Consider the following 27,837-nt stretch of genomic DNA (forward strand, 5'->3'; position numbering starts at 1 on the left):
GGGAGCAGGGCGACAAGGAAATTCTGTCACCGCCGTTAATACGCACGTGGAGGTTTGTTAAAAGATATAGGAACTGCTGCCGGCCGAGCTGGGGTCGGGAATGAGCCGCTGGGAGTTTAGGGATAGTGGTCATTATTAAGTGGGTGGCCCCCGGTAGGTGTCTAAAGGCGAGCCTAGTGCAGGAAGTACTCCGTAGCTGGGAGGCTGGTGGCCAGGCAAAGACAAATGGAATTAGGGGGCCAGACCTTGAGGCAAGATGATGGGGAGACACAGAGAAAGGAGCCATGTGGTTGGGGGTGAGAAATCGGGACTCGAGAATGGGAGAGGTTGAAATGACTTGTGATCACTCCAAATAGGTACTGTGTAGTAGTGTGGGTGTGTTTCTTTGGGGTGGGGGTAACCCCGGGGTCTGAGGAGGTGCAGTGGGGTTAGGAAGAGACTGTGGGGTGAGAAGGAAGACAGCTGAATGGGAAAGGGAAAGAGGGAAATTTAGGATCAAGCTATTCCCAGAACAGCTGTGAACCCCTCTCTCCAGCCTCATTTCTTTCGCCTCAGGCCAGAGCATGCTGCGGCCTTTGCTCATGGCTTCCCCTTTCCTGGTGCAGCAGACTAGTCAGTGTTCAGGCAAATGGAAAGGGTGCCACTGCCCCACCTCTCCTGGGCCTTCCCCATCGCTACTGAGTTTCCCCTTTTTCACATTTTGCCCTTCCCAGGTAGCTGGACTCTGGTACCTCAGTCAATGTCAACCATAGCTGAGGGCAGAGGAGAGTAAGTGGCTGTGCAAAGCCATTTCCAGGAAGTCGACACAGGGCTGAGGAATGAGAAACCTGCAAGTGCCCATTCCAGCTTTGACTTGGCTGGGGCAGCCATGGGTCAAGGCCTCTCTGTAGTCCTGGTTTTTGCCATCATCAGGAAGGGGAGCTGCAAGAGCCATCTAGGCAGGCACCTCAGGACTGTGTCAGGTAAGGGAACTGCCTGCTCTGCCCAGGTGTCTGCATTACAGCTAAGCTTCATAAGGCCCTACATTAGATACCTGTCATCCTTTATCATGTGCACATAGCTTGAGCCGAATAGAATCTGGAAGACAGATTTTCTGCAAAGAAATAATACATGTCTCGAGGCTTAATAATGTTGATCCATGGATTCTCTCCACTGGTTGGAATTTTTTGCTGCATAGTTTTCCTCCATCAACATGATTGAGAGGGAGTTGACTGGACTTTCTTTCTTGTTGAGATTGTCTTTCCACATATGAACATTATTGTCCTTCTCTCCTCCCAAGCACCTGCACTTAAATAACTAGTAAATAGTGCCCTTCAACTCAGACGGTTTTGTTCATGGGTCCATACTCTTAGCACTCCTGGGTCCTGCTACCCTGGATCCGGGATTTTAGGGCACCAAGACTAGGATCATTTGAGTGGCTGGCTTAAAAGCCAAGAGCTCAGTACAGTTGGCCCTTGAACAATGGGAGGGTTAGGCCCGCTGACCCCTTCCCAGTTGAAAATTCCCATATAGCTTTTGACTCCCCCAAAACTTAACTATCGGTTGACCAGAGGCCTTACCAATAACATAAACAGTTGATTACCACATATGTGGGGCTACCCCCCCAAAACTCCAGAATTTAATTATTAAAAAATTGTGTATTTATTCTTATATGTTTAAACTTCAGTCACCTTCAAAGTGCTCTCCATGTGATGCAATACACCCATCCAGACATTTTTTCCACTGTTCAAAACAGTTTCCGAACTCACTGATTTTGAGGCTTTTTAGTGCTTCTGGTGTTTTGTTTTACTTCTTCCACATTGACAAAACATTTTCCTTTGAAGACTCCTTTCATCCAGGGAAACAAAAATAAATTGCTCAGGGTGAGATCGGGTGAATAGGGAGGGTGGGGCACAGGGGATCATGCTGGTTTTTTTAGCCAACAACTCTGAACACTCAGCTCTGTTTGGGCAGATGCACTCATTAACCACCCATTATGAAGTGGGCAACCTCGTTGGAAGAGTCTTTGAAAAAAAAATTTACTGAAGCCAAACACAGCCTCTCTCAACAACGCCAGTGGGTACACTGATACAGACGGATTCCTAGAACACTCACCTAGCAGGGGAAGCCTGTACTACAATGGGTCCACCCTCCAGAAGATATTCTGTTTTTTATTTGTGGGAGAGTTTCCCCTCATATTTTGTATCTTACATGTATTCTTAGAAAAAAGTTAAAGAAAATTTTATTGAGAAAATTATAAAAATAAGGAAGAGAAAATACATTAACAGTATGGAAAAAAAAATCGGTGTGTAAGTGGAACCATGCAGTTCAAAGCCACGTTGTTCAAGGGTCAACTGCATAGATATTTATTCATTCAGTTGCTATTTGATAAACACTTCTTTTGGACCAGGTACTGAGCTAGGTCTGAGCGTATTAAGATGAAGATGACACAGTTCCTGCCCACAGGGGTTTGTAGTCTATAGAGTGAAGCAGATCTGTAAGCTGAAGAGTTATAGGTACTTCTGTGAAGAAATGGGGAGCAAAAAGGAGAAAGTGGTCTCTGGGGTTCCAGCAGTCAGAAAGGCTTTTGTGAAGAGGAGAGCAGACATTTGATTTGTCTGAATGAGTATGTGTTTGCCAGATGGATCATGGAAGGGGCATGCCAGGAAGAGGGAACAACATGAGCCAAGGCCGCTATCTCGGAGAGTCCTGGAGCAGTGTGATCCTGCTTGAATGGGTGGTGAGATCCCAGGCCAGGCACCTAGGCAGGGGCTCGGTGTGCCAGCTGAAGACCAGGCAGGTGGCACGGTTAGGCTTTTACATGATTCTCTTTTATCCTGTGCTGTTGTCCAAACAAAAGGTCTAATTCTTGTTTTTTAAAGACCAAATGAGGAGAAAAAGTAGATTCCAACAGCCTCTCTCATCCTCGGCAATTAGTGAGGAAGCTTGCAGTTGGTTGCCTTTTAATATTTTTCCCTTTGTCTTGAAAATAAGTGGGCTTGTGTTGTGCTTTCCTGCCTGGTGGGATTTGGTGTCTGGATCACAAAGCAGCCCCACAGTGCAGAAAGGAGGGGGACCACGCCTGCTGGTTCTGCTGCTGTGACCTCTGCAAAGTTGTTGTTGTTTTTTGCCTTTGTAGGAGAAATGATATTTTTATTGTTACTGCTTTTCATTAAATATTTTGTCATCCTCCCCACCACCAGCTTTGTAAATTTATTAATCTTTTCTCAAGAGAATCTTAAGTGAATAGAGAATATGTTGCAATATTTGATTGTACAGAAAGGCACTCTGGTTTCTCCATATGAAACAAAGAGGCCGTGGGTGGCTTTGCGGACTATGCTTTGATTGTTTTCTTCTGATGCTTTTGCATTTATGTTCTGAAATTGTCTTATTCTAGTTGTTTGATTGGATTATATATTTCAATTACAGCTTAGTGATTGTGTTTTGGGACCTGGTGACCAAGTGGATAATGGGCAAGGGAGGTCAAGACTGCAGTGCTGTCTAAAAGGGGGCTGGTGATGTGCAGTGTCCAGCTCTCTAGAGGCTGATGGCAGGCTGGAGGGGATGTGCGGAGGCCCCTAAGCTCAGGAATTGTTGGGCCCCGCCTTGGGGTGAACTCAGCACACACAGAAGGGTGGGTACTTGGTGCCCTGCCAACAGAAGCCTGAGTCCCAAGTACGGTTATCAGAGGGCCCAGAAGAGGGATGCAGAGGAGGCCGACCTTTACCTGAGCATCCTGCCCTGCTCATGTGGTTGACCCCTCCCATGACCCCTGCATGTTCTCGCGGACCACTTTGCAAATAAATCCTGTGGTTTTCATACACTTTCCCCGTTAGAAGCTCCTTCATGGGCTCGACCATGACACTGACTTTCTATGGCTCCTTCTCAACATGCCAGCCAGGAACTGCTAATCTGTCATATTTATGCATAAACTGTTTTGTTAAGCGTCTCTGTAGCTGGGTGCTAGGCATTGTGAGTGGGGCTTGGGGGTTTTTCGCACCTAGTGGGAGCCAGGCCAAGTGTCCTTGTTGGCTGGAGGGATGTTAAGCTTTCCCAGACTGAGTGAGGTCTTAAGGCATCAGTCTCAGTCCTGGCACTGGTTGCCTGGGTGGTTAGAGTGTGAGCCACAGGCAGAGGAAGGAGGCCTGAAGGCGGGTTCCCAGGCAGGCCCAAAGGACATGACCTGGAGGCTTCATAGCTTCATTGAGAAATTGATTGGTCCTTGCTTTTGGCCTGCCCTGTGGTCATTTCCCATTTTCTCTTGCCTGGGATCCCCATGAACAGGTAGGTGTGTGACTCTCCTCTCCAGCCCTGATTCTCTGCCGTTTTCCACCATGGTTTGCTTTCTTCCCAGACTCACTTCCTGCCTCTTCTACTCCCTGAGGACCATTCCCTAGGAAACCCAGCTGCCACCTGTCCTGAGATTACTGTAGTTCTTTCAGTGGCTTTATCCCAGCCCCAAAGACCTCAGTCAGCTCATAAGAGGTTTCTGTCCTGAGACAGTGTCTAACCCTGAGTTAGAGTCCCTGGACTCCACCACCATGTAGGCCACAGCCCCATCCATGAGCCAGCAGCCCCTGATGGGTCCAGGTACTTGAGATGCTGCAGGTGGCTCCCATCATCATAATCATGTGGGTCCTCAAAGGGCCCCTCAAAAAGTGATTGTAAAAATGGACTGGGTAGTTTGAAGGAAGCCTGAGTTCTTTTTGCTGGTTTAATTTTTTTTTTTTTTTAAAGGTACTTTGCCTGGATTTGCCTTCAGTATGGGGGGAACTTTCCCGGCCCCCCTTTTCTTTCCAGCTTGTAATCCTAGGATCTGGGATCAAAGAGCTCCTGTGTTGAGCATCACTGAGCAGACAGGAGGGGGCAGGGAGGGTGGCTTTGGTGCAGATGACCCTGAGGAGGGAACTTGGGCCACATGGCCCCACACTCTCAAGCTGCTGGGGAAAGCCTGCCCCCAAATTTCAACCAGGGCCAATCAGGTGTCCTCGGATGGGCTCTGGCCTAGGGTGAGCTTGGGAGTCATCACACCAAGTCCCCACCCTCTGCAACTCACAAGTAAATGCGGGGATGGGTTACAGCAGATGAGGACTAATTTGCCACCAGGTTTCTCCATTCTGTCCTCATGCCATCTCCTGGGCTAGACAGAATACATTCTCTTGTCCTCTTTCTAATTCAAGCATCCAAAGGGAGGCAGAGATGGCCAAGCACCACTTTTGAACCAGTCTCACTGGAGAGGGAAATCCCGAGGGTCAGCACTCAGTTCTGCCCACTGGGGGCTGGCATCCTCATTTCCAGAGGATGCCGAGGAGTCAGGTCAATTTCTGCACTTGACAAGCAGATGACTTGGAATCAGCTCTCAGGAAAGCCAGTGGGGAACATGTGGGAGAAAAAGGTCAGTTATTAATACTCCCCTTCTCTCCACCAATCCCGATTCAGAACTCAGCAAGGCAGTTTTCCAGTTGTGTGAGGAAGAGAGAAATACACCTTCTTCCTTCTGCCAGTGCATTGATAAGATGTAGGGCTTATGGGTTTGTGAAGAGGCATCTATGCCAGGGGAGATTCAGCTGCTGATCTGGTATCACTCAAAGAACTTATGTATGGGTAGGACAGGTCTCAGGTCTTCCTGCTTATTAACGAAGAAGTGATCGGGGCAGAGAAACCTGTAATCCATCTGAGATCCATCTCCCTTTTATTTCTTCAGCTGATGTGAGTGGACTGGCTTTAAAGAAAAGCTGTTGGCTTGCAAATGCAGGCCGCAGGTGACAAAGGGAAGAGTATGGGAATGGACAGCACAGAACAGCGACCTGGGTGTGTCCGTCAAGGTTCATAAAAGGCACTGTCAGTATGAGAACACACACACTGTTCCCTATCTGCCCCAGAACGACAGGCAGATGCTCTCAGGGCCCTACCAGTGTTCTGAGCTAGCTCCCATCTCAATTTGTGTAACATCACAACCTGACCTCCTTAATAGTTCTACTCCCCCAAAATCGACACCAAAAGGTCAGATCTGCAGCACTTGCTAAACCAAAATCAGCTTGCTGCTCTCCTTTGTGCTGGGGCGAGGGGCAGAAGAAAAGCAGAATCTGTGGCCAGGGTCCTCTCTTGGGTAGAGATGGGTTCCCAGCCTGGCCCTCCGTCCTGGGAAGGGATCTTGGCCCTCAGGGAGTTCTGTTTTCTGCAGACTTCTTGGCCTTCTGGAAGTGGCTGAACCAAGCCCCTCTGGCTCTCTCTCCCAAACCTCTTACTAGCAGGCCCTAAGATCAAAGCCTTTTTCCGGGGGCTGGAGAGTTGAGTGGCAGAAGCAGTCTGCTGGTAAGGAAGATGTCGCTGTGACTTGAGTCCAAGCAGAGTGCGCCAGCTTTGATCAGGCTTATAGAAGAATGAAGCAGGAACACCTACACTAGGTCCTGTCCTCCTGGAGGTCCCACCCAGGTGCTCTGGGCCCTCATGCAAATGCCATGACATCAGCGTTGCTGAGGCCCTTTTCAGGTCAGGAGTGCAAGGTCCTGTTTTGGTCCCAGTGTGAGTCTCTCTCAGACCAGGGTTCCCTCCTCTAGAGTCCCCTCTCTGAGCTCTCTGAGGTCAAAGACAAAAGAAGCTACACTGCCAGGTTGCAGATTTTGCCTCAGGCAACTAAATTTATTAGCAAGAAAAAATTTCTTCAGCCCAATGCTGAACAAAGTACATTGTTAATAAAGAATAACAAATCTGTCAATCATAAAACATACCTCAAGCAGTTACAACTAAAAATAAAGTTGGATTTTGTTTAATTTAAAAGCCTCAAAAATAACAAGCAATATGTTTTTAAACATGTAGTAGACACAATTGTCTATTATACAATATACACTGTACATAACTAGAGCTTGGGCCGGTGGGAGTGGGTGAGAGGAAGGGGGCGCGGAAAGGTTCAGGATGTGAAGTTGTTTTTATCTGAATTCAGATTCGAGTTGAAATGCTGTGTCATTTAGAAAAGAGAACTGCTAGAGTGAGAAAAAAATCCATATGCTCATCATTGCCCCCCAAAACCCTAAACTGAAAGCAGGCATGGGGGAGGTGAGTAACAAGAACAGGAAGAAGGGAGCAATTAAATAAAACTTCTTTAAAGCACACAATACACAGTGTTCATTATCTGAAGTAGAGTATAAGGCAACGTTCTCCATAGAAAAAGGGGATGAGCGAGTCCGTGGGTAGCTTTATTTTAAATAGAAAGTTGGAATGTGCTGGAGAAGAATCGTGGTGGGGCTGGGGCGTGTGGAGTGAAGGCGGCCTCTTGGGCGTCTCAGGAGGTGGGTGCCAGGGAGCCCTGGGTGCAGAGCCCGGGGCAGCCGAGTGGCTGGGGGCCAGGGAGGTGCAGGAGAGAGGGGCATGGCACAAAGATGCGACTCAGGCAGTGCTGGGGGGTGGGGGGCTCACTTTGCTCCTCGACGGAGTGAAATTCATGTTTTTCCTTTGGAAATAAAGGTTCCCACTCGTCCTGGTTTAGAACGTCTCATTGGGCATAGCCAGTGTCCACGGTCTGGTGAGAGGGAAGGACCAGGGCAGAGCCAAGGGGCTTCAGAAAGAGGAGATTATGGGGCGGCAGAGCCCCTTCCTGTGGGGACAGTTGCGAAACGGGAGGGAGGGGCTGAGGGCGAGCCCAGGGCAGCAGTGGGCCTCCTTTCCACCAGGGGCCCAGGCAGAGGACTGCATCTGCGAGGCTTCCTGCCTCAGTGGGCCTTACAAGTTCTTTGTAACCAGGTGGGTCTTGTAATGTTTGGTGAGGTGGTCACTCCTCATGAAGCGCTTCTGACACTGGGCACACTCGAAGCGTTTGTCCCCTGGGAAGAGGAGATGCCCGTCACTCACAGAGCCCATTCATAGACACTATCCCAGCCCCCAAAAGGAGAAGCACACGTGCCATCAAGCTTGTGATGTCAAAAATAATAGTGATTTGACATAAATGAGTAAAAATAGTGCAACGATTTCCGGAAATAACAGTAGGAAAGGTGTTGTGGGGTAGCAATTGAGTATGGACTTAGGAGCCAGAGGGCGCGCGTCTGAATTGCCTCCACCAGTCACTAGCTGCGTGACCGGGCCACCTCTCCATGCCTCTGTAAATGGGCATGACCCAAGCACCCTCCCACAGAGTTGTGACCCAAGCACCCTCCCACAGAGTTGTGATGGGGGCTAAATCAGTCGATCTGTACAGCGCCTGGCATACTATGTCAGTGCTTGTTAAATAAGTAACTGCAGCTATGGAAGAAGTCATCAAGGCTGCATAATGCACATGACATCGCTTTGGGAAACACTGTGATAAAGGAATGGCTGAGAGCATTTCCTGGGTAGGCTTGAACCCCTGAGGAGACCGTTTGTAGCTCTTGCTCAGTGTAGGAGTTCCTGGGTTGGCCCAGGAATCTGGATGTCGGTGATAGCAATGGAGTGGGGGCAGAGGGAGAGGCTGGGGGCAGACCCAAGTGGGTGCAACCCTGCCAGGGGAGAGGGGTGAGGAGCCCTGTCTGGGTGGGAGTGTGCTGCTGGGGAGGGGGACAGACCTGTGTGGGTGCGGGCGTGCCGCTGGAGCTCGTCACTCCGTGTGAATCTCTTTCCACAGAAGAACCAGTTGCAGACAAAAGGCCGCTCGCCAGTGTGCAGGCGGACATGGGCCCGCAGCAAGGATGTCTTCCGGAAGGTCTTGCCACAGTCGGGGATGTGGCACACATGCTTCTTCTTGCCCTGCTCTCCAGACCTGGGAACGGAGAGTCGGGTGGAGGGAAAGGGAAGAGGTGGGGGGGGGAGGAGGTAGGAGATGGGGCAAGAGGATGCGGAGAGGATGTGAGCTCAGGTAGCACAGGAGAGGTGAGGAGGCCAGTGGCGTGGAGCCGCTACCTCGTTCTTCTTAGTCTGTGTTCCACGAAGGGGCTTGGGGAACAGGCTGCCAGGCTGGCTCCAATTACCTTTTGTCCCCGTCCTTGCAGTTGGGACATGTGCAGGCCATGCGGCGCCGCTTCTCCCCGGGCTGGGCCTCTCCAGACAGGGCCTGCTCCATCTGCAGTTGGATCTGGGTGGGGCTCAGCCCACTGATGGTCAGGTTGTTCCCAGAAACATTCTGCACCGTCAGCTGCTGCTGCCCTACAGGGAGCAGGAGGGCATGGTTTGGAGTGAGAAGCCGGAAGTGACAGAGCAGGGAGCCTGACCCCTTCCTTCCATTCTGTACATAGTAAGGATAACCATAGCAGCTAATACTTTCAAGAGCCTGTTATATGCCAAAAAGCATTTGAGAGCCCTTAAATGTATAAACTTCTTCAACCTTCATAATCCTACCAAACAAGTACTGTTATCCTCCTTTCACTGTTGAAGAAACAGGCTCAATAACATATCAGGGTCACACAGCTAATATATGGTAGGACTCAGATCTAAACCCAGGCAGTCGACAGTCAGAGTCAATGCGCTGAACCACTGCACCCCACTCACTGAACCTGCTTTCAGCTGCTGCCCCCATATTTAATGGGGAAGGGTCTTGTCTTGGGTTGTCTTGAGCAGTGCTGGTTAGAGAATTTCCTCCAGCCTTAGGCCCTTGTGAGACACCAACTCTGCTCTCAGGAAAGTCTCCAGGGATTTTTGTTAATAAGGGTAAGAAAACAGTTCTAAGGGATCTGGGAAAAATCAAGTCCTCTAGGACCTGCATAAAGGCTTTCAAAGCAGGGGAGTGTCGCTGACCTTTTGCTGGTGCTTAAGTACCAGGGCCCTGCAAAGGGCCCCTCACCTAGCTAGAGAAGGCAAGGCAAGGCACCATTTTTGCTAGGTAGCTACAACATTCCTCTGGTGATTTGCAAGGCTGCTTTCACACTGTAAGTATCACCAAATATGAAGTGCCACACAGGCCATTCCCACCCACTGCCAAAGGCTCCCTCCTTTCCTTCCAGCCTTAACTCAAGGCTTTCCTCATTCTGGAAGCCTCCCTTCAAGTTTCTTTACCCAGGGTCTCCTTGATCATCTGTCTATGGTCTACCAAACTAACATGCATTTGTGTGTTAGTTGGAGAGTTTTCCTGAGTATATCTTATTTTCTCTACCATATTCAAGGTCTTCAGCTGTCAGGTGGGGCCAACATACATCATTAAAAAAAATTATATTAATTTATTTTTAGAGAGGGGAAGGGAGGGAGAAAGAGAGGGAGAGAAATATTGATGTGTGAGAGAAACATCAATCGGTTACCTCTCACACACCCCGAATGGCGTGCCCTGACCGGAATCGAACAGGTGACCTTTTGGTTTGCTGGATGATGCCCAACCCACTCAGCCATACCAGTCATGGCCAACATAATCTTAAACTATCTCACAGGGCTACCGTAAGGACCAAGCAGACATGCTTTTAAGCTGGAAGGGATGAAGCAAGTGTCAGATGGTACTCTCCCTGCTGTTACTGGGAAGCACGGGGGCCGGCCCACAGTTCCCACATGAGGGTGTGCAGGCACACTACCCACAACACTCTGGCCCGGAGGCCTTCTCTCACCACCGGTGTTGGTGATGGTGACAGGTACACCCTGGACCTGGACACCATTGATGTTGATGGTCTGCATGGCCTGAGCTGCCGCTGCCAGCTGGGCTGCATTGAGGCTGATGATGCTCCCAGCAGGGGCGATCTTTGGCAGGGGACGCTCTTTCCGGAGAATTGCTGCTGAGTGTTTTTTGCTGGTCCCACTTGGATGGGCAGCACGGGCTGTGGGGCTGCCACAAGAGGGGGCAGAGGTGGCCACAGCTGTTGCTGAGGGGCTGTCCTGGACGAGGACTGTCTGCACCTCACCGGAAGGCGTGCGGATGTAGACCTGGGAGGGACAAGAAGGAAAACGTCAGTGTCCCAGCAGAAACTGGGCCCTGACATCTTTCGGTGAGTGCAGTGTCATCTCCCTGCCCAAGCGAGCAGTGGGAGTGCCCCTCTGTCGGCCCAAGGCCTCTTCGGCTAGCCCAAACCTACACACGTACATGCCGACGTTCAACAAGGGGCTGACGGTGTCCCCGGGCTAAGCTGGCAAAGGGTGACTGTTGATGTGAAACCAAACATTTACTTTATTTAGCAGGGAAAAAGAGAATTGCCAAATCTCAGAACTGGAAAATCAGAATACAACTAAATGGTGACCTCACAAAAGATGCAATCACCATCAAACAAATAAAAACAGCACTTAATTTGGAGAAAAAGTTTTTTTCCAATTCAGATTGGCAAAAAGGGAAACATAAAATATAACGCTTACTGTCGGTGAGACAGCAGGGAAACAGGCTCTCCTTCTCACATTAGGAGTGGGAGTGTGAAGTGAGTAATCCAGGCTTGCTGGAGGGAAATTTCGGAATATATATCAAAAGCCTTGAAAATGTGCCTCCTGGAGTCTGATAGGACAAGAAGGGCATGGGAGGCCTGAGACGGCTGTGGGACACGCATTCCATGCACAGGGACCTGACCCAGAAAGAAAATATATTAAGGATAATGGGAATGAGGATTCTGTCAGAGGAGGGATTTACAAATATGAAAAAGGAGAAAACTAGAATGAATCCTGTGGTACTGGGTGGGAATTAGAGGTCCTGGTAAAAACTCTTGGGTTTCAAGATAGATAGATAAATGCATGTGTGTGTATATATGTGTGCATGCCCATATCTTTGGGTATCTAGGTATTATATATGTATATCTATTCATGTATATTTTTAGATACTTCTTAGCTGTGTCCACTGAGAAGGGCTGTGAGCAGCAACAGTCCAGGAGCAAGGTTTTAGCTTCTAAGTCCCATGGTCCACTGAACGGAACCAGGGCTCCTTGGAAGAAGAGCTGATTCCAGGATTGGGGGCAGGGAAGTACAAGAGGAGCTTAGAGCACCTGTTGTATCAGAAAGTAGGAAGTGCTCAAAGAATGGTGGTGACGTGTGAAAAAGACATAAGAATGGCGGTGACCAGGGGCTCCCACTGGTCAAATATGGGACAATTTGAACATCAAAATAACAATACAAATGGGTTATATAGCCCATTGAATAAAATAAGAATATATAAATCCATACTGACACAAATGAATGGAGAAGAGAATGACAGAATTTAAAAAAACTGCTATCACATCCTTCAATAAGAGGAACCAGGAACCAAAGAAATGGCTGATTCCAGGGCTGGGGCTGGGAATGTACAGGGAATGAAATACTGAATCATGCTACAACATGGATGAACCTCGAACACGTTATGCTAAGTGAAAGAAGCCAGTTGCAAGAGATCACCTGTTGTATGATTTCATATACATGAAACATCCAGAATATACAAATCCATAAAAATCGAAAATGGATTCATGGTTGCCAGGGGTTGAGGGGAGGGGGAAATGGGGAGTGACCATTAAAGGATTTCTTTTGGGGCGATGAAAGTGTTATAAAATTAGATAGTGGTGATAGCTGCACAACTTTGTGAATATACTAAAAACACTTGGGTGTACACTTTGAAAGGGTGAAGTTTATGGTACGTGAATATCTCAATAAAACTGATTGGAAAAAAAAAAAAGGAGGATGAGAGTATGTCATTGCGATACAGGAGCCAACCTGAAAGAGCTCCAAATGGCCAAAACTGAAAATATAAATAAATATAACACAGTATTGAATTATAACCCAAAGTATAAAATAAATATACATGAGTCCCTACTGATACTAAGTAAATGACTGAATAAAGAAATACACAGAGGAAACACAATTTTCCTTATAGACAATTCCAAATAAAATTATGTAGATACTTTCCCTTCCAGGATGTAGTGCTTAATTCCCACCCCTCACTCCCACCCAGGAAGGTGGGCGACTGAGCAAGTAGCTTCCAAAGAACAGATCAGAGAAAGGGAAAAGCAGTAACTTCCAGTGAAGAAACCTGGCAAACACCACCTTAACCAAGTGATAAAGATTGACATCATGATGTCATGTGGCCATTATGTACCCCTCATATACTGTGATGAGAGGGACATTTCGCCTATGGTATTTTTCTCCAAAATCTCATAACCCCAGACCGGGGGACATTCTGATCCACGTGCCTCAAGACTGTCAAGATCATGAAGAACAGAGTGAGAAATTAATAGACCAAAGGCCTGGGGAGACATGCCCACTAAGTGCAATGTGGTATCTGGACAGGGTCCTGGAACAGAAAGAGGATATTAATGGGAAACCAGCAACATCCAAAACTAGCCTGGGAGTTTAGTTAACAGTAATGTATCAGTGTCGGTTTCTTAGCTTTGACAAATGCCCCTGGTAATGTAAGACGTTTAACAATGGAGGAAGCCAGGTGACAATATATACGGTACTACCACTGTAACCTTTCTGTAAATATGCTTACTCTAAAATAAAAAGTTAATTTTTAAAATCTCTACCACAGTAAAAGATACCAAACAAGTGGGCAAAAGTCTGATGAGGAATGGGATATTTAGTCTCAAAATGATATTCCTAGGGGAAAAACAACAAAACACGCATGCCCCTAGGCTTGAGGAAGCATCACATAAACCTAAACTGAGGAACATTCAACAAAATAAAAGGTCTGTAGCTTGTAAAGACTGAGGCACTATTCCAGGTCAAAAGAGCCTAAGGACGCACTATGATATAATTCAATGTGTGATGGTGGATGAGAAACTTTTGCCACGAAGGAGCTATTGGGAAAAGTAGTGAGACCTAAATGGGGTCTCTGAATTAAGACATTAGTGTGTTTCACTGCTAATTTCCTATGTTTGATGGCTGTATTGTTGTGTAGAATGTCCTTGTGTATAAGAATTACACACTTTCTATAAAGCACTTGGGGGCAACTTATGCTCAAATGATTCAGGGGAAAAGTTCTTCATAAAAAAAAAATATATATATATATATATATATATATATATCCTGCTGTGATTCTGATATGGGTTATTTATGATTCCTAAATTATTTAGGACTATGTTTCTCAGTTAAAAGCAAGCAAGCAAATCTCATGTCATCTCAACATACAAACTTCATTTCCAGTTTTATGATATGTGCCCTTTTGCAGATCATTGCTATTTTCTGTGTATCTGAAGTTTCTATTACTAAAAAACTTTGTTCATAATAAAGAGCAGGGATCAGCAAAGTTTTTCTAGAGGGCAGACAGTAAACCTTTTTGTACTTTGCAGGCCATGAGGTCTCTGCCTTGTAGTGCAAATGCTGCACAAATGGTCATGTCTTAAACTTTAGTTACAAAAACAGGTGGGTGGGCCTCAGATTTGACCTGAGGGCCATGCCCTGACAATCTCTGATACAGAAAAGAAGACATTTAAAAAAAAAATCTGCATATCCTTTTACTTACTTTTAGAAATTTATTAGCTCTAAGGTTGGAAACAGCCTAGATATACAGTTAACATGGTATTAGTTGTATAATAAAGAGCACCTCAGGATAATGGAAAACTATGTTGTCATTAAGAAATAATGTTATAGCTAAATCTTTCTGCATATGTACGATTATTTCCTTAGGAAGTCATGGGTATAAGCCCTGCCTCCATCAGTCTTAAGATATGGAACCTCAGTAAAGGGAGAGGAGGCACTGCTGAGGATGTGTGCACCTGGGAGGGTATCTTCACCAGGTTCTTTACCTGCACAGTAGGTTTGATAATGGAACCTCACAGGTATTGTCATAAGTAAATTAAACAACTTAGATACAACCACTTGGCAATACATACTACACCAGAAGGGAGGAGGCATCTGAGGGTAGGCTTTCATGACTTCCACGTCCACAGCTCAAAGTTATGGGCACTTCTCCACCCAGCAGATTGCCCAACGTCCTACTGTGACTCACTGTGATGCCTCGGTTCTCTATAGATGACTAGATTACAAATTCCTCAATGGCAGGAGTTGTTTTTCTTATATTAAAAAAAAACCCTTGTCCTCAATTTTAATTGTAGCACCTGCCGCACATAAGACAGAATGAATCAAGCAGAAAAATGGAAAAGAGGTTGGGGTTTGAAAAGTTGAGTTGAATCCCGGCACTTGTCATGAGTGCGCTATGAGATCTGGACACCTGATAACTTCTCTGAGTTCCAGGTTTTCTCTCTGCGACACAGGCATAGTCTCTAGTATTTAGGAGGCACATACAACAAACAAAACCTGCCTCATAGAGCCAAGAATTAGAGCGTCTCAATAAAAGCCAAAAAGGACATTTTTGTTGAAGTTAACATTCCAGATGACCAGCCTAAATGTTCCTGTTCTCAGCTAGGCTGCTGCTTCCTATCTCCCTTGTCATTAATAATAATTAACATTTTTCTTTGCCTTCCTTCAAATCAAATTCTTTGGTTCTGACTGGAATATTTTTTCATTCTTGCTACCATTCTGAGTATGCAATTGTATAATAAAAAATAAATTTTATTATTAAAAAGTAGGTATTGGGCCCCTACCCACCCCCTAAAAGACCTCCACAAAGAAAAAGTGGGCCAAAATATACGTAACAGGTATGTTTCATCTGATTTCTACAGATAAGCTGTACTTGGCCCTATGAACTGAAGAGAACCCATTTGTTAAGCAGAAGTGGCCGCGTACTGCCCACCCCAAATGACACTGACTCCCAACATTCAGATCAAATCAGGAGACGCATCAGCACCACCTTCAAAAGCAAGCCAAGCGGAATGGTGCGCCAGCCCGTTAGCGCTGAGGAGGAGAGGGAGGCAAGTGCAGAGGGTGCGCATGGTACCTGAGTAGATGTCGGCTCAGCCGCCTGGATCTGAAAGTTCTGGGAGGGCTTCTGGGGGACGGTGGGGAGGGTGGCAGATGCCGCCTGCACCACCCGCAGGGCCTGCTGGGGGATCTGCACCACTTGCTGCTGCTCGGCCTTGGGGGGCACCACCTGGACCTGCTGGACTACAGCTGGCTGGCCCCCGCCAGGGCTCTGAACAATGAGCAGGTTGTTTCCCGCCTGGATGATGTTGTCCGCCGTGGTCTCAATCAGCACCGTCTCCACCTGCTCAGCCACCGTCACAGAGGGCTGGGAGGCAGGGAGACTCTTCTTCCTGGCTTTCTTGTTAGTCTTGGACAGCGGAGTTGGGGGGCTCTCCGTGAGGAGCTGAGTGGGGGCCCCGGTGTCGCTGGTGTTCACGAGGTTGTTGACAGGCAGAGTAAGTGTCACGTTGCCACCCCCACCTGTCAGCTTCACCACATTGGCCCCGCTCTGCATGGGAGTGGTAGTTGTACCCGACTTCTGGACAGGGGCTGGCTTGATGGGGACAGGCTTGTGACTGGACGGTGAGGGAGTGATGATGGCTTGGTTGGTGCCAGGGATGATCTGGATCTGGTTGGTGAGATTAGGCTGTACTTGGATGGTCTGGGAACTGCTCGCCTGAATCTGAGAGACTGCCTGGTACTGGATGTTGGCATTTGATCGGGTCCCTTTGTTGATCATGGTGGGATTCTGAATAGCAAACACCAGCTGACCCCCAGGATAGGATGTGCTCAGTTGTGACCCCTGAATCTGAAGTATGTTTCCTTTGGATGACAAGATTCCAAAGCTATTCTTGCTGGGACTGAGAGGAAGAGGGGCAGGTTTGATAGGGACGAGCTTCCGTGGTGTGGGCTGGGGGGGAGCAGGTGGCGTCACTGCAGCCTCAACAGCTGGGGGCCCAATTTTGCTACATGTTGCGGCAAGCAGGGCTAAGGGAGATGGCTGGGAGTCCTGCAAAAAACCAAGCAGAGAAAAGGAGTTGGACAGGAGGGCCTGTTGCTCAGCAGTCGCCCTCTGCCCGCTTCGATCCTTTCCTTTTGGCAGGCTCCTCCCCACTTCTGTGGCGGGCAGGGTGCCAGCATCCTCCCCTGCAGTGGTCCTGTCTCCCCTGCCGCTTTCTCCGTTGGGTAATTTAAGGGAGAAAGGGTAGGAAATGCCTTTCTCAGGAAGGAGTGCCCCAGAAGCACCTCATGGCAGGGGGAACTAGCAGCACAAACTGACCGCTTACTACCCACTGGCCTCGTTTCTAACAGGGACACAGAACCACCATCAGCTCCTGGAGTTCTGTTGGCCCATCACAGGGATTAAGGGATCCCTAATTCCTCAGCTGAGAAAGGGAGGGAGGGAAAGAGCGAGGGAGTGGCCCCAAGAGGAACACACCCTCCGGTAAAGCCTTTTCTAGAGCAGGGGCATGACTTCATGGACCAGCAAGGGCTGCTCTTTTGAGGCTACAAGGAAAGAGCCTCTGGGGTGTGGAGACACACTCTCTATTTTCCTTATATGGTCGGTCAGTGGGTTCTGGTGGAAGGGACCTTGAGTTTAATCCTGCTTTTTGCCCCTGACCCAACTGTGGCACCTTAGGTTTAAGTGGCCATGGTTTCTTAGTTCAAAAACAGTAGATAACTGAACCTTCCCTGGCCTTCTATCCTGGGGTACTTATAGTGAGCGCTCAGTTGTGACTGAATGGCAGCTTCAGTGAGTCCTTCCAGGCTGAGGCAGCCCCGCCCCCTCAGAGCCCACTCACCTGGGTGGTGGAGGCAGCGGGCTGCAGGTAGTCACTGGGACTGACAGCGGCAGTGGCGGCCATGCTGGTCTGTGGATCTGTTGGAAGAAAAGAAAGTAATGCACAAGGCGTCCAAAAAGAACCCAGACCCACTTGTCTCAGATGTTTTTTTTCTTTGTTTGCTGCTGCTTCTCCAAGAGAGGCCAACGACCTTCCCCCACACTAACCCCATTCAAGCTTGCAATGCTACATCTTTTTTCAGTAGATGACCTGCTTCCTCTCCTCAGACTCAGCCATCCAAGGCTATGAGGACAGCTGGTCTTGTCTTCCCTGGACTGTCCCCTCCAGCCATCATGAAGCCTGAGGTAACACAGAGATGCGGAGATTAGACCAGAAGGAGCTTCAGTAACTAAACTGTGCCGCCTATGGAGCCCTCTCTGTGGATCCCCCTAGCTGGGTCACAACTCCTCTGTGCTGGGCAGGGGAGCCCCCAGCTACTCCTCCAGCTCTGGCCCAAACTTCCTGCTCCCTGCTGCTGTAGCCAGATGCCAAGTCAGCCAGGGAGAGAAGCTTCGCTCAGTCGGGATCCCTGACAAGGAGGACACACCTGCTCCATGAGAAAGTCTTGGGTCTTTTATGATCAACCTTGACCACAAAGGCCCAGCAGCCCCAGTATTGAGCTATCATATGGAGAATTGCTTTATGTGAATTCACACTTTAACACAGGACACTAGGTGTGACTCCATACTAGGTGTCACCTGGCTGGCCCCATAGGTATCACAAAGACTAGGAGGCTAATCACTGAATATAATGAGAATGAAAACAGAATAAATTCTATTTTTCTTTAAATGCTTATATATTTCAATATGAATATAGTAGGAAAATGTCTTAACATGCTAAAATGTTGAAAATAATTATATCTTGGTGGTTGAATTTTGCTTGACTTAAAAGAATTTTTCTCCTTGTTTTTCTGTATTTTGTCATTTTCTCACAGTAAATATATTCTACTGTGTTTTTTAAATAAAGAAAAATAAAGAACATTGAGGAATAAAGGGAACCTCTAATCTCTGATCTAAGATAAGTATAATATAGGTAAAGTGGAAATAATGAGAATTTGGGAGGGACAGAATCTAAGCCCTCTTTTAGTTCATAAATCACTACAGAAAAGAACACTGGGCAGAGTCTGACCTGTATCCTAGACCCTTATTTATGTATTTATTTTATAAGAGAAAGTTTGTTTATAAAGTCCCAGAGGTAGAAGTGATACACAGAAGAGATGGGCTCAGGAAACAAGTTAGAGAGGCAAAAGAAGGGCCCTTGGAGCTCAGGAGAGAGGAAATGAAGGTACAGTGTGGGGGCAGGGGAGACAGGAAAGGGGTGAGTGTGCTCCTGTGCTCCTGAGAGGGAGAGGGCCCCTAGACCTTTAGAAAGCAGATTTCGGGAAGTACAGAAACAAGAAGGGTACTAAGTACTTCAGAGGCTCAAAAAGGCAGGATGGCTCAGGCATCAAGCCTCTCCTGGATGTCTTGTCCAGAAGAGGATAGACGTTGGGGAGAAAGTGGGACCATTGAATGCGGGCTGCCCTCTGGCTTCTCTCTTTTGGAGATTCTCAAATGAGAAAGCTGAAGGGGGAACTGAATCCAGGACAGGTGATGGACTTCTAAGAAAGCACACCAAGGCCTTCAAATGGTGTCCAGGCCCTAAGGCCACACAAACTGCACTCCAAAGTAGGAGACTTTACAGCACACTTATAAAATGAGTGAGGAGCCAGAGGGCAGCTCTGGGCAGAACCCAGAGTGGAGGTAGATCCTGAAATATTAAGACACTGATCCCTGGTAAAACCCCAGAACAAATTACTGTACAGCACTACAATTATTGAGGTAAGGAAGCAGTAATCATCCGGAATAAGCACAGGGCTGCAACATACCATGTCATGCTGAACAAATCTGTGGTATGGGATTTTGGATGGATACATCAGAAGGGTATACAATGCACATTTTCTTTCAACACGGTGCCTGACTGAATGTTTGTAATAGTCTTATGAACAAGAAGGGAAGGTACTGCAGCAGGATGAGTCTCGTGTGGCAGCTAGGCTGCACATGCCTCCGCTGAGCACTGAGATCCGCGCTCAGAGTTTGCTACTGTAAGGTCAAGCAGGGCACCTCCAACTCGGGATGGGACCAGGGTCTGCAGGCTTCTCCTTGGAGGCTCCTGCTTTCTCTACCAGAACATTTTATTCTTGTTTTCCCTGTGAAGATCATCTTTTAAAAATGAACAAATACTATAGATCACTGTTGCTTAGCCCAAATTTGCACATTTCAAGGCCTCTGTGTGTGTTTCCAACTGTATTAGTGCCAAGTGGAACCACTCTAACTGCGTGGACTAATTAAGGCAACTTAATTCTGCACAATTAACTCACGATACATTTGTGCGTGAGGGATGACAGAAGCGTGGGAGGACCATGTCTCTCCACACTAAACACTGCAAGGTGGGCGTGCGGAAGGAAGTCAAGGAGCCCAGGTTGTCAGGTCTGTGCTGTGCTTATGCCAACAGCAGCGATTCAGATTCAAACTAATGTCATCCTCACAGAATGATGTTGCTGGTTTGAATTTTACTGGCTTGTTGGTAGTTACTTAACTAATTTCACAGGAGCTAGATCAATGAGTTGATATACTGATTTATATGTGTACATAATTAAGTTGCAGTATTATAATGAAAACACTCTAAGTTGACTCAAAAATTTTTTTTCTTTAGAGCAGTGTTCAAACTATTCAGACCATGAGCCACAGTTATAAAAACAATCTACAGAAAGACCCAGTGCACACGCACACCCACACATACACCCACCCACTTCCCTGTCCTGTGCTCATGCAGCGAGAGTTTCCGGAAACAAAATTTGACCTTACTACATGTGATGGACTGATATCTTTCTATTCTAGTTCATATTTTTAAATACTGGTTGAGTCACTAAATTGGTTTTATGCCCTGGAGGCTGGAAAATGAGGATTCAGAGTAGTCTAACCACCTCCCAACTTGGGGAAACTGCAACGACCTAGCAGGCAAGTTCAGCTTGCAGATGCTGCAAGACCAAGAAGGACTGTAAACACAGTGGGAGTCAGTACTGGGCTCAAAGAGATCTTAAGAAGGTAGCACATGCATGAGGCTCCAGATCTAAGTGGGAATTTGGACTGTGTGGTCATCAGCGGGGAGGCTGGGGCATTCCTCTCTCAGTCCCACTGCGCCACCTTGTAAAGCAGAGGTAATGTCACCTGCATTCGATTCCAGGAGACGCCAACAATTGATATGAAAAGCGTCAAGCACAGAGTAGGTAATTGGTAAATGGTGGTTTTAAACTTTGAAGTTGAATAAATTCTGCACTTAAGTTTTTTTTTTTTTTTTTAAGTCACATGTATATAGAACAGGAAGACAGAGCTTAATAGTGAATCATGTGAAAAAGCCCCAGTGGTTTTAACTCAAAGCTAAATGGGAGCCAACAAAATTTAGATGCGGTTGCCAAAAATCCTACTGCAATCTTGGACTGCATTTCCAAAAGTTCAATCATAGAAGAAAAATAATAGTCCTAGTGTGTTCTGCACACTTGGGCCACATCTGGAGTGTCAGGTTTCATTCTGGGGGATATTTTGCAACAGGTTTGCAGTGGGAGCTGGTTCAGAGTAGCAATGGTGGTGACCAGGATGCCAGAGCAGCCACAGTTGCCAGGGTATTATTCCATCCGTGGGTTCAAAGAGTGGAACCAAGACTTCAGGGCAGAAATTTCAAGGCAGATTTCAGATTAATAGAGGGAAAATATTCAGAAGATGGAATCGGTTGCCTTTTGAAGTAATGTTCTCCTTTCTCTGAAACCATTTAGCCAGAGGCAGAATGTGTGTCCGTCAGAGACGGGATGTCTAGATGGGGTGGAAAGTTGGACTGAATTACCTTGAAGATTTTTACAATTCTCAGACCATGTTACTGATAAAAACACGAGATGAAAAAACAAACCACAAGATGAGTTAGCTGCTGGCAGGGCTGGGAAGGGAAGGCAGAGGCTTTCCCAGGAGGCTCCCTGGGCTCAGGTTCACTTAGCTAAAATTGGTGAATGACTCTCCCTGAGACATCTTCTGTTATGAAACGGAAGGACGTCAGAACAGGACAGAGTGCAAACAAAATGAAACTGGCCTAGAGCTTCTTACTCATCTCCCTTTCCCATCTCCCTCTCTCCCTCTGCAGTCATTATTGCCCTGGACTCAAACTGTTTGGAGACCGGGCTGGGCTCTGAGTGAGCCTTCAGTTAGGAAGCCACAGCGGGATCTATTGAAGCAAGCTGCAGACTGCAGGCGCTTCATGTTGCACCATTACAGTTTGGTTTCATTTCCCTCCCCAGCTGGCTCTTGAAATACTCCCCTAGATTGCAAACCAACGTTTGTAAGCATCTCTCCTAGGATCACTCAAAGAGTTTTGTGGCCCCTGGGCTGCAGACCTGGGCAATCAAAACAGAGATCCATTGATCTCCCTACCGTTATATCCTGAGATTAACCATGAAAGGGAAAAAAGAAGCATTTCCAGTTGGCATTAGGAAATGAGAAGTGGTTAACAAATGGCGTAGATACGTAACTACAAGACTATGATCAAAGTACTTTAGAACCTCATTAATTTGGAAACATATTTAAAATGTGTAATCTGGACATAAATTGTGCTGAACTTTTCCTTTATATTATTCAGAGCAAAGCTAAATAGTGTATGAAGACTGCAAAAGGACTCTTAGGCAGTTATGTAATTGTTTTATTCTGCCTCCACCACTTTAATTGTCCCGTTTGCTTTTAACAGCAGTTTACATCCAGTCACTGAAACCTACATTTAGAAACACTGTTAAGCCCTGGCTGATGTGGCTCAGTGGATGGACTGTTGGCCTGCACACTGGAAAGTTGTTGGTTCGATTCCCAGTCAGGGCACATGCCCGGGTTGCAGGCCAAAGGCAACCAATTGCATCTCTTGCATATGGATATTTCTCTCCCTCTCTTTCTACCTCTCTTCCCCTCTCTCTAAAAATAAATAAATAAAATCTTTAAAAAAAAAAAAAAGAAACACTGTTAAGTGGGATGACTGCATATTCTTGAAAGAAAAGGCAGCATTTCCTTCATAATTCTATCATTCAGGTTGGCTAAGACTTTCCCAACAGAGTCTGTAGCCCAGTGAAGTTTTATAGTGATTTACTATACAAGCAATAGTAATTCTCTTTGGCTCCAAGGAAACTTCCAAGGACATCAAACAAGGTGTCCAGTGCCTGATGGGACCACACCTGTCTTTCCTTTCCCTATACTGGAAGCCAGTTTAGTCCTAAAACCAGCAGTAAAGCATCCCCTGAGTATCCTAGCTCTTGATGGACAGATCGTTCATCACCACCTCTGTCCCCGCCAGCTACAGCCTTCTCTTCCTCTGTCCTTGGCCAAACCTCTAGTCCCCCTCATTTCTCACTTGTTCATGTCCCTAGCAGTGGCACTGGGACTTCTGTCCTGGCTATCTGCTTTTACTCAGATCACCAAGGGCCTCCTCATTACTATATCCAAGAAACTCTCTTGTTCTTGACCTTTGACCATTCCTACCTCCTTGAAAGCCCCATGGATTTTCTTCTACCTCTCTGGTCTCCTCTTCCCCTTGTGGGTTCCTCTTCCTTTTGCCACCCCTTAAATACTGATGTTTCTCAGAATCTGTCCTCGGCCAGTAGCCATTCCATGAGTGACAGTGCCCACAGAAATGGCTTCAGGTAATAACTTTCGCAGACTGTGTGGCCCAGGTTGCTCCTCCAAGTGCTGACCAGTGTACATCCAGCCCTCGGAGGGCCTTCCACTTGGGCTGCGCACTGAGCTTCCAACACTGAGCGGTCACCTTTGCCCATTTTCTGCCTAGCTTTCTAATCCCCAGTCGCCAGGGGCCTCCTTCCAGACCCTTGAGGAGCCTTCATTGCTGCCTCTGCCCTTTCCTTGCTGAGAGCTCTTTTTTTCTCTCTTATTAGCTAACACCTACTCAGCAAGATTTGTATGTAACAGGCATGTCATTTCCTCACAGAGGTCTTCTAGGACCCCTGGGATGAGGTGAGGTTAATTTCTCTGCTAACATTCACCACCCATTAAATAATCATGGGCTAATGTCTCTCTCATTCTCATGGAGGGCTCCCCAGGGTGGACCGGGTCTGTCTGCACTGCTGAACAGGTACACCCAGCCCAGTACACAGCGAAAGCAACCCTGCCGTGGTGCAGGCTGAGTGAACGTCTGGTTAAACCAGCCTCTTTTCTGGTATTTCCAATCACAATGAAACCTGAGCATCATCCTCATCGCCAACAGTCATCAAGGCCTTATGAGTCTACCTCCTGAACATAAAACTCATTGCTCCTCATTCCCATCACCATTATCCCAGCATTATTTTCCTAGCATTAAGCACCTTCAGCTCAGCCTGAAATATCGCCCAAAGCCTTCACAATGGCTTCCCAGCTCTGGCCTTGCCCCTCTTACCCAGCCTCCATAATCTGGTCAGAAGAATCTTTTAAAAACATATTTTATTTATTTATTTCTAGAGAGAGGGGAAGGGAGGGAGGAAGAGAAACATCGACTGTTGCCCCTCCTACACCCTCAGCCAGGGACCTGGCCCACAACCCAGGCATGTGCTCTGACTGGGAAGCAAAGTGGGAGACCTTTTGGTTCGGTTCACAGGCCGGGGCTCAATCCACTGAGCTACACCAGCCAAGGCAGAAGAATCTTTTTATAATGCAAATCCCATCCAGCCACTCCTGATTAAACCCTGCAAGAGCCTCCAGTTGATCTTATGATTAGCTTGTAGAGGCCAAAAGAGCCTGCCCCCTCCCTTCTCCTCACCCTCCGCTTCTCCTACTCTGTCTCTGGCCTTCCTCCTACGCTCCTGATTCCTCCACCGCTGGAGCTGTATCAGCTCCCTCTCGCCCGGGGCCTAAGCACGCTCTCTTCATTTGTCTATCTGCGGTCCTCCTTCAGAGCTCATTTATAACTCGCTCAGGAAAAAACGCTCCTCTTCCCTCCCGCCTGCGCAGCAAGTGTGGGGCACGGGCCCCTGTTCGGTGCCGGTGTACAGGCGCCGGGCACCCCTCACAGCCCCTCCCCCACCACACAGGCGGGAACCCGCTGCCGCTGTCCTAGGGGTCTTTTCCACGGGTTGCCACCGGGAGCACAGGCCACATAACAGGAAGAGGCCTGAGGGACCCCGAAGCCCTGGCTGTCGGACTAGAGGCTGTTCCACTGGTCTTTCACTTGCAACACAGGGAAAGAGAGAACAGGAGCTTCATGAAGCTCTTTTCCCTCTGGGAGAGAACTTGGCTCACAGACAGGCCTTGTGGGTACCCAGCTTTCTTTCTTTTTTGCCTAAGGTTCTTACCATCCCAGCTATGGCTTTCTTGGCCTCCTGCTACGGTATTTCGCCTGAAGGAATTTCACTCCACACAAACAGTCCTTCTGCTGTCTATTTTGGTCAGCTCAGCTGGGCCTAGAGCCAACAAAACAGTTTCTAAACCTAGTCTTTCCCAGTTGCCTAGCCTGGAAGAATTCAGAGCTGGTAAGGGAAAAGCAAGCCAGGCTGGTTTTAGAGAACAAAGTTGGACCTCAAAGCGAGTTAACAAATGGGCTAAGAGAATCAGCTTGTGAATGACACCAGACTGCACTCAGCATTTCTAAGAAGCAAATTTCCAGCAATCACAATAACCATAGAAAAGAGCGCAATGACAGTCAAAGGAATTTCTCTTTTATTAAATATGAACAACTCTGGGTGATGGCTTGCTAATACCACACACCAAAGGAGGAACGTAAATAAAGTCCGGAGATCTCATCTCCACCCAGACCCCTTAGTCAGCCATGCAGTCTTCCCGGCTCCAAACTCTGACCCCAGCCAGCCTCAGCCCATGACCCTGATGTGTGTCCACGGTTTCATCAAGAAGTGAGAATTACCTTCATTAGCTAAGATCTACTATTTCTCTCTTTCTCAAGAAAAACTCCTTGCAAGAGTCCCCTGTACTTGCTGTTCCAAACTTCTCTCCTGCCAGTCTTTTAGAACCTGCTCCAACCAGGCAGCTGCTGCCCCATCCGCACCACAAAACCGGCTCCCACCTTGCTAAGTCTAATGGGTAATTCTTAGACCTCATCTTCTGAGTGGATCTTACAGTGGGACCCCTCTTCCCTTGGCTCCAGGACACATTTGCCAGGCTGGCCTCCTACTTCTCGGGCTACTTCTTCTAAGACTTCCTTTGCTGGGTTCTCCCCTCCTCTCAAATTCTAAATGGTTGGGTTGCCCCAGGGCTCAATCTTGAGACCTGTTCTTCAATTTACACGTATTTCCTGGGTAATTTCATCTAGTCTCCTCGTTTTAAAAACCAGTAACATATAGGTTCGACATAATGATGCCTCCCAAGTTTATATCTTCAGATTTGCATACCCAACTGCCTAATGAAGCCTCCACTTGGATGTATTAATAAGTGTCTCAGATCTAACTAGCCTTAAACAGGGCTACTGATCTCTCTCTAATTCTGTGCCTCCATCAAACTTCCGCACTGCAGCGAATGACACACCACCCCTCCAGCTGCTCAGCCCTAAAGCGCTGGGAGTCACCCTTCTTTTTTCCGCACTCTGCATGTGAGTCAGCAAACACTTCTGGCTCTGCCTTCACGACACTCTCAGAATCTGACTTCCTTCCCCACCACCGCATGTTATCAGCCAGGCTGAGGTCCCCATCATCTCTCACCTGTGTAACTGTGAACGCCTTCTTCCTAGCTGGGCGTCTGACCTTGTCCCTGTTAGTCTGTTCTCAATGTGCATCTTAGTGAGACCCATCAAACTTAAATCATGACGTTATCCTCTGCTTAGAGTCCCCCAGTAGTGTCCCATCTTCCATGCAAAGTAAGAGTCAAAGTCCCCACATGCTCTAGGTGACCTGTCTCCCATGACCTCTCTGACCTATCCCCCATCACCCTTCCTTACTGATTCAGCCACGAGGTCCTCCCTGCTGTTCCGGAACATGGCAGATATGGTCCCTTCTCAGGGTCTTTGCACTTGCTGTTCTCTCTGCTTCACTTTTCATCCTCTGCTCCTCACCCCAGATTGAATATGGCTCAGTCTCTCCCCTCCTTCACAGTTTTACTCAAATGTCACCTCTCACGGAGACCTTCCCCAACCACCCTATATAAATTGCAATGCCCACATTCTTCCTATCTTTACTCTATGGCTCCCCTTAGCACTTCGCATTGTCTAAAATCTATTAGTTATTTATTGTCTCCCACTAAGACGTAAGCTTCCTAAAGGCATGGACTTCTCTCTGCCTTACTCACTGATGTACCTCCCTCCCTACCTGGCACATAGTAGATGCTTAATATATATTTGTTGAATGAATCCCGGAGGCTGCAGAGTGGAAGAGCCTACAAGGAGCTTAAGAACCAAAGGTGAAAGCCTGCAGGTTTGCATATCCTGGCACTCAGCTGGGATCTGCTCACTAGGTCAGCATGGCTAATGCAGTCCCAGATGGAGCTCTGAACACCTTCAGTCCCCACACACAGGATGAGCCCCTGTGCATGGGCCAGCACAGGCCAGTCCTGCTCCCCACAAATACTGCAAAGCACACGCCTCATCATTACCACCCTCAGGCACCGCATTTGAATGCCTCTTCCAATTAACATATGTTGGGGGGAAGTTCTTTTGCACTTAAGATGATGAGGATACCTGCTACAGGAATATCTCTTATCTGTCTTCACCCTGATTCCTCTCCCAAAATGTGACTGTCATTAGCTAGTATGCATACTGCCTGGGTCACACTCTGAATATTGCAAGGGACTATGGAGGAGTGGGAACAAAGGGCAGCAGGGAATGGCGAGAAGTCTTCACTCTCAGAGAAGCAGTCCCAAGAAATGGTGCAAAGAATACTAGGCCTCAGAATTCTGTCCTGGAGAACAGGAAGAAAAAAGAAACCAAAATACACTTTTTCCCCCCTAAAGAATATAATTATGTAAAACCACATGCTTTCTCTGCTTTGGCTCATTTATTTGTGAGTCAGTCCCTGGGCTGAAATCAGCCTCTGAAATGAGTGGTGACTTCATTTCCCCTGGGAAGAGAGGGTTGGCTTACCAATTACTTTTTTGAAGGTTGGGAAACTTTTTGGTCTGTTTTTAGGCTAATCCGAGACTTCCAATTAGACCTCAACCAGGAGCAGAAATATTCCACTTTCAATCACACAGTCCGGCCTGCTGTCTCTTAATCTCTATTCGCATTCTCTAGAGAGGCTGCTTTGTGATTCCACCAAGTCCCATAGGAGAGGTGACAAATAACCCAAAGAGAAGCTCTAGAAAGAGGGCATTTGGAAATGTGCAGGCCAGTGCCCACTGGTTCCTGAGCCATTTTCACTCTGGGTGAGATGAAAAAGGCCACCTAGCAGCCTAGGGACAAG

The 27,837-nt window shown here is 47.5% G+C and overlaps 1 protein-coding gene and 1 long non-coding RNA gene across 4 annotated transcripts in view; one reads left to right on the top strand and one right to left on the bottom strand.

Moving 5' to 3' along the window:
- On the top strand, nt 1-18,321 carry LOC149998324 (uncharacterized). The gene is made up of 3 exons (XR_016514076.1): nt 1-52; nt 714-962; nt 15,426-18,321. It is a non-coding gene; the product is annotated as an uncharacterized LOC149998324 (long non-coding RNA).
- The window catches only part of SP2 (Sp2 transcription factor), a 25,310-nt gene continuing 4,205 nt past the window's right edge, over nt 6,733-27,837 (bottom strand). Inside the window, exons 2-8 of one of the 3 annotated variants that reach the window (XM_090291582.1) lie at nt 17,615-17,747; nt 17,409-17,485; nt 15,641-16,615; nt 10,473-10,785; nt 8,916-9,090; nt 8,514-8,707; nt 6,733-7,799 (exon numbers count right to left, since the gene is read on the bottom strand). In XM_090291582.1, coding sequence (XP_090147708.1) covers nt 7,699-7,799; nt 8,514-8,707; nt 8,916-9,090; nt 10,473-10,785; nt 15,641-16,615; nt 17,409-17,471 — 1,821 coding nt within the window. In that variant the 5' untranslated portion in view covers nt 17,472-17,485; nt 17,615-17,747 and the 3' untranslated portion in view covers nt 6,733-7,698. Of the gene's footprint in view, nt 7,800-8,513; nt 8,708-8,915; nt 9,091-10,472; nt 10,786-15,640; nt 16,616-17,408; nt 17,486-17,614; nt 17,748-24,789; nt 24,807-27,837 lie in introns of those variants that run through there. The other 2 variants (XM_090291583.1, XM_090291581.1) reach the window with 2 other exon arrangements.

This window comes from Furipterus horrens, unplaced genomic scaffold (genome assembly GCF_987537825.1).
Source record: "Furipterus horrens unplaced genomic scaffold, mFurHor1.1.pri manual_scaffold_11, whole genome shotgun sequence".
Lineage (NCBI taxonomy): Eukaryota > Metazoa > Chordata > Mammalia > Chiroptera > Furipteridae > Furipterus > Furipterus horrens.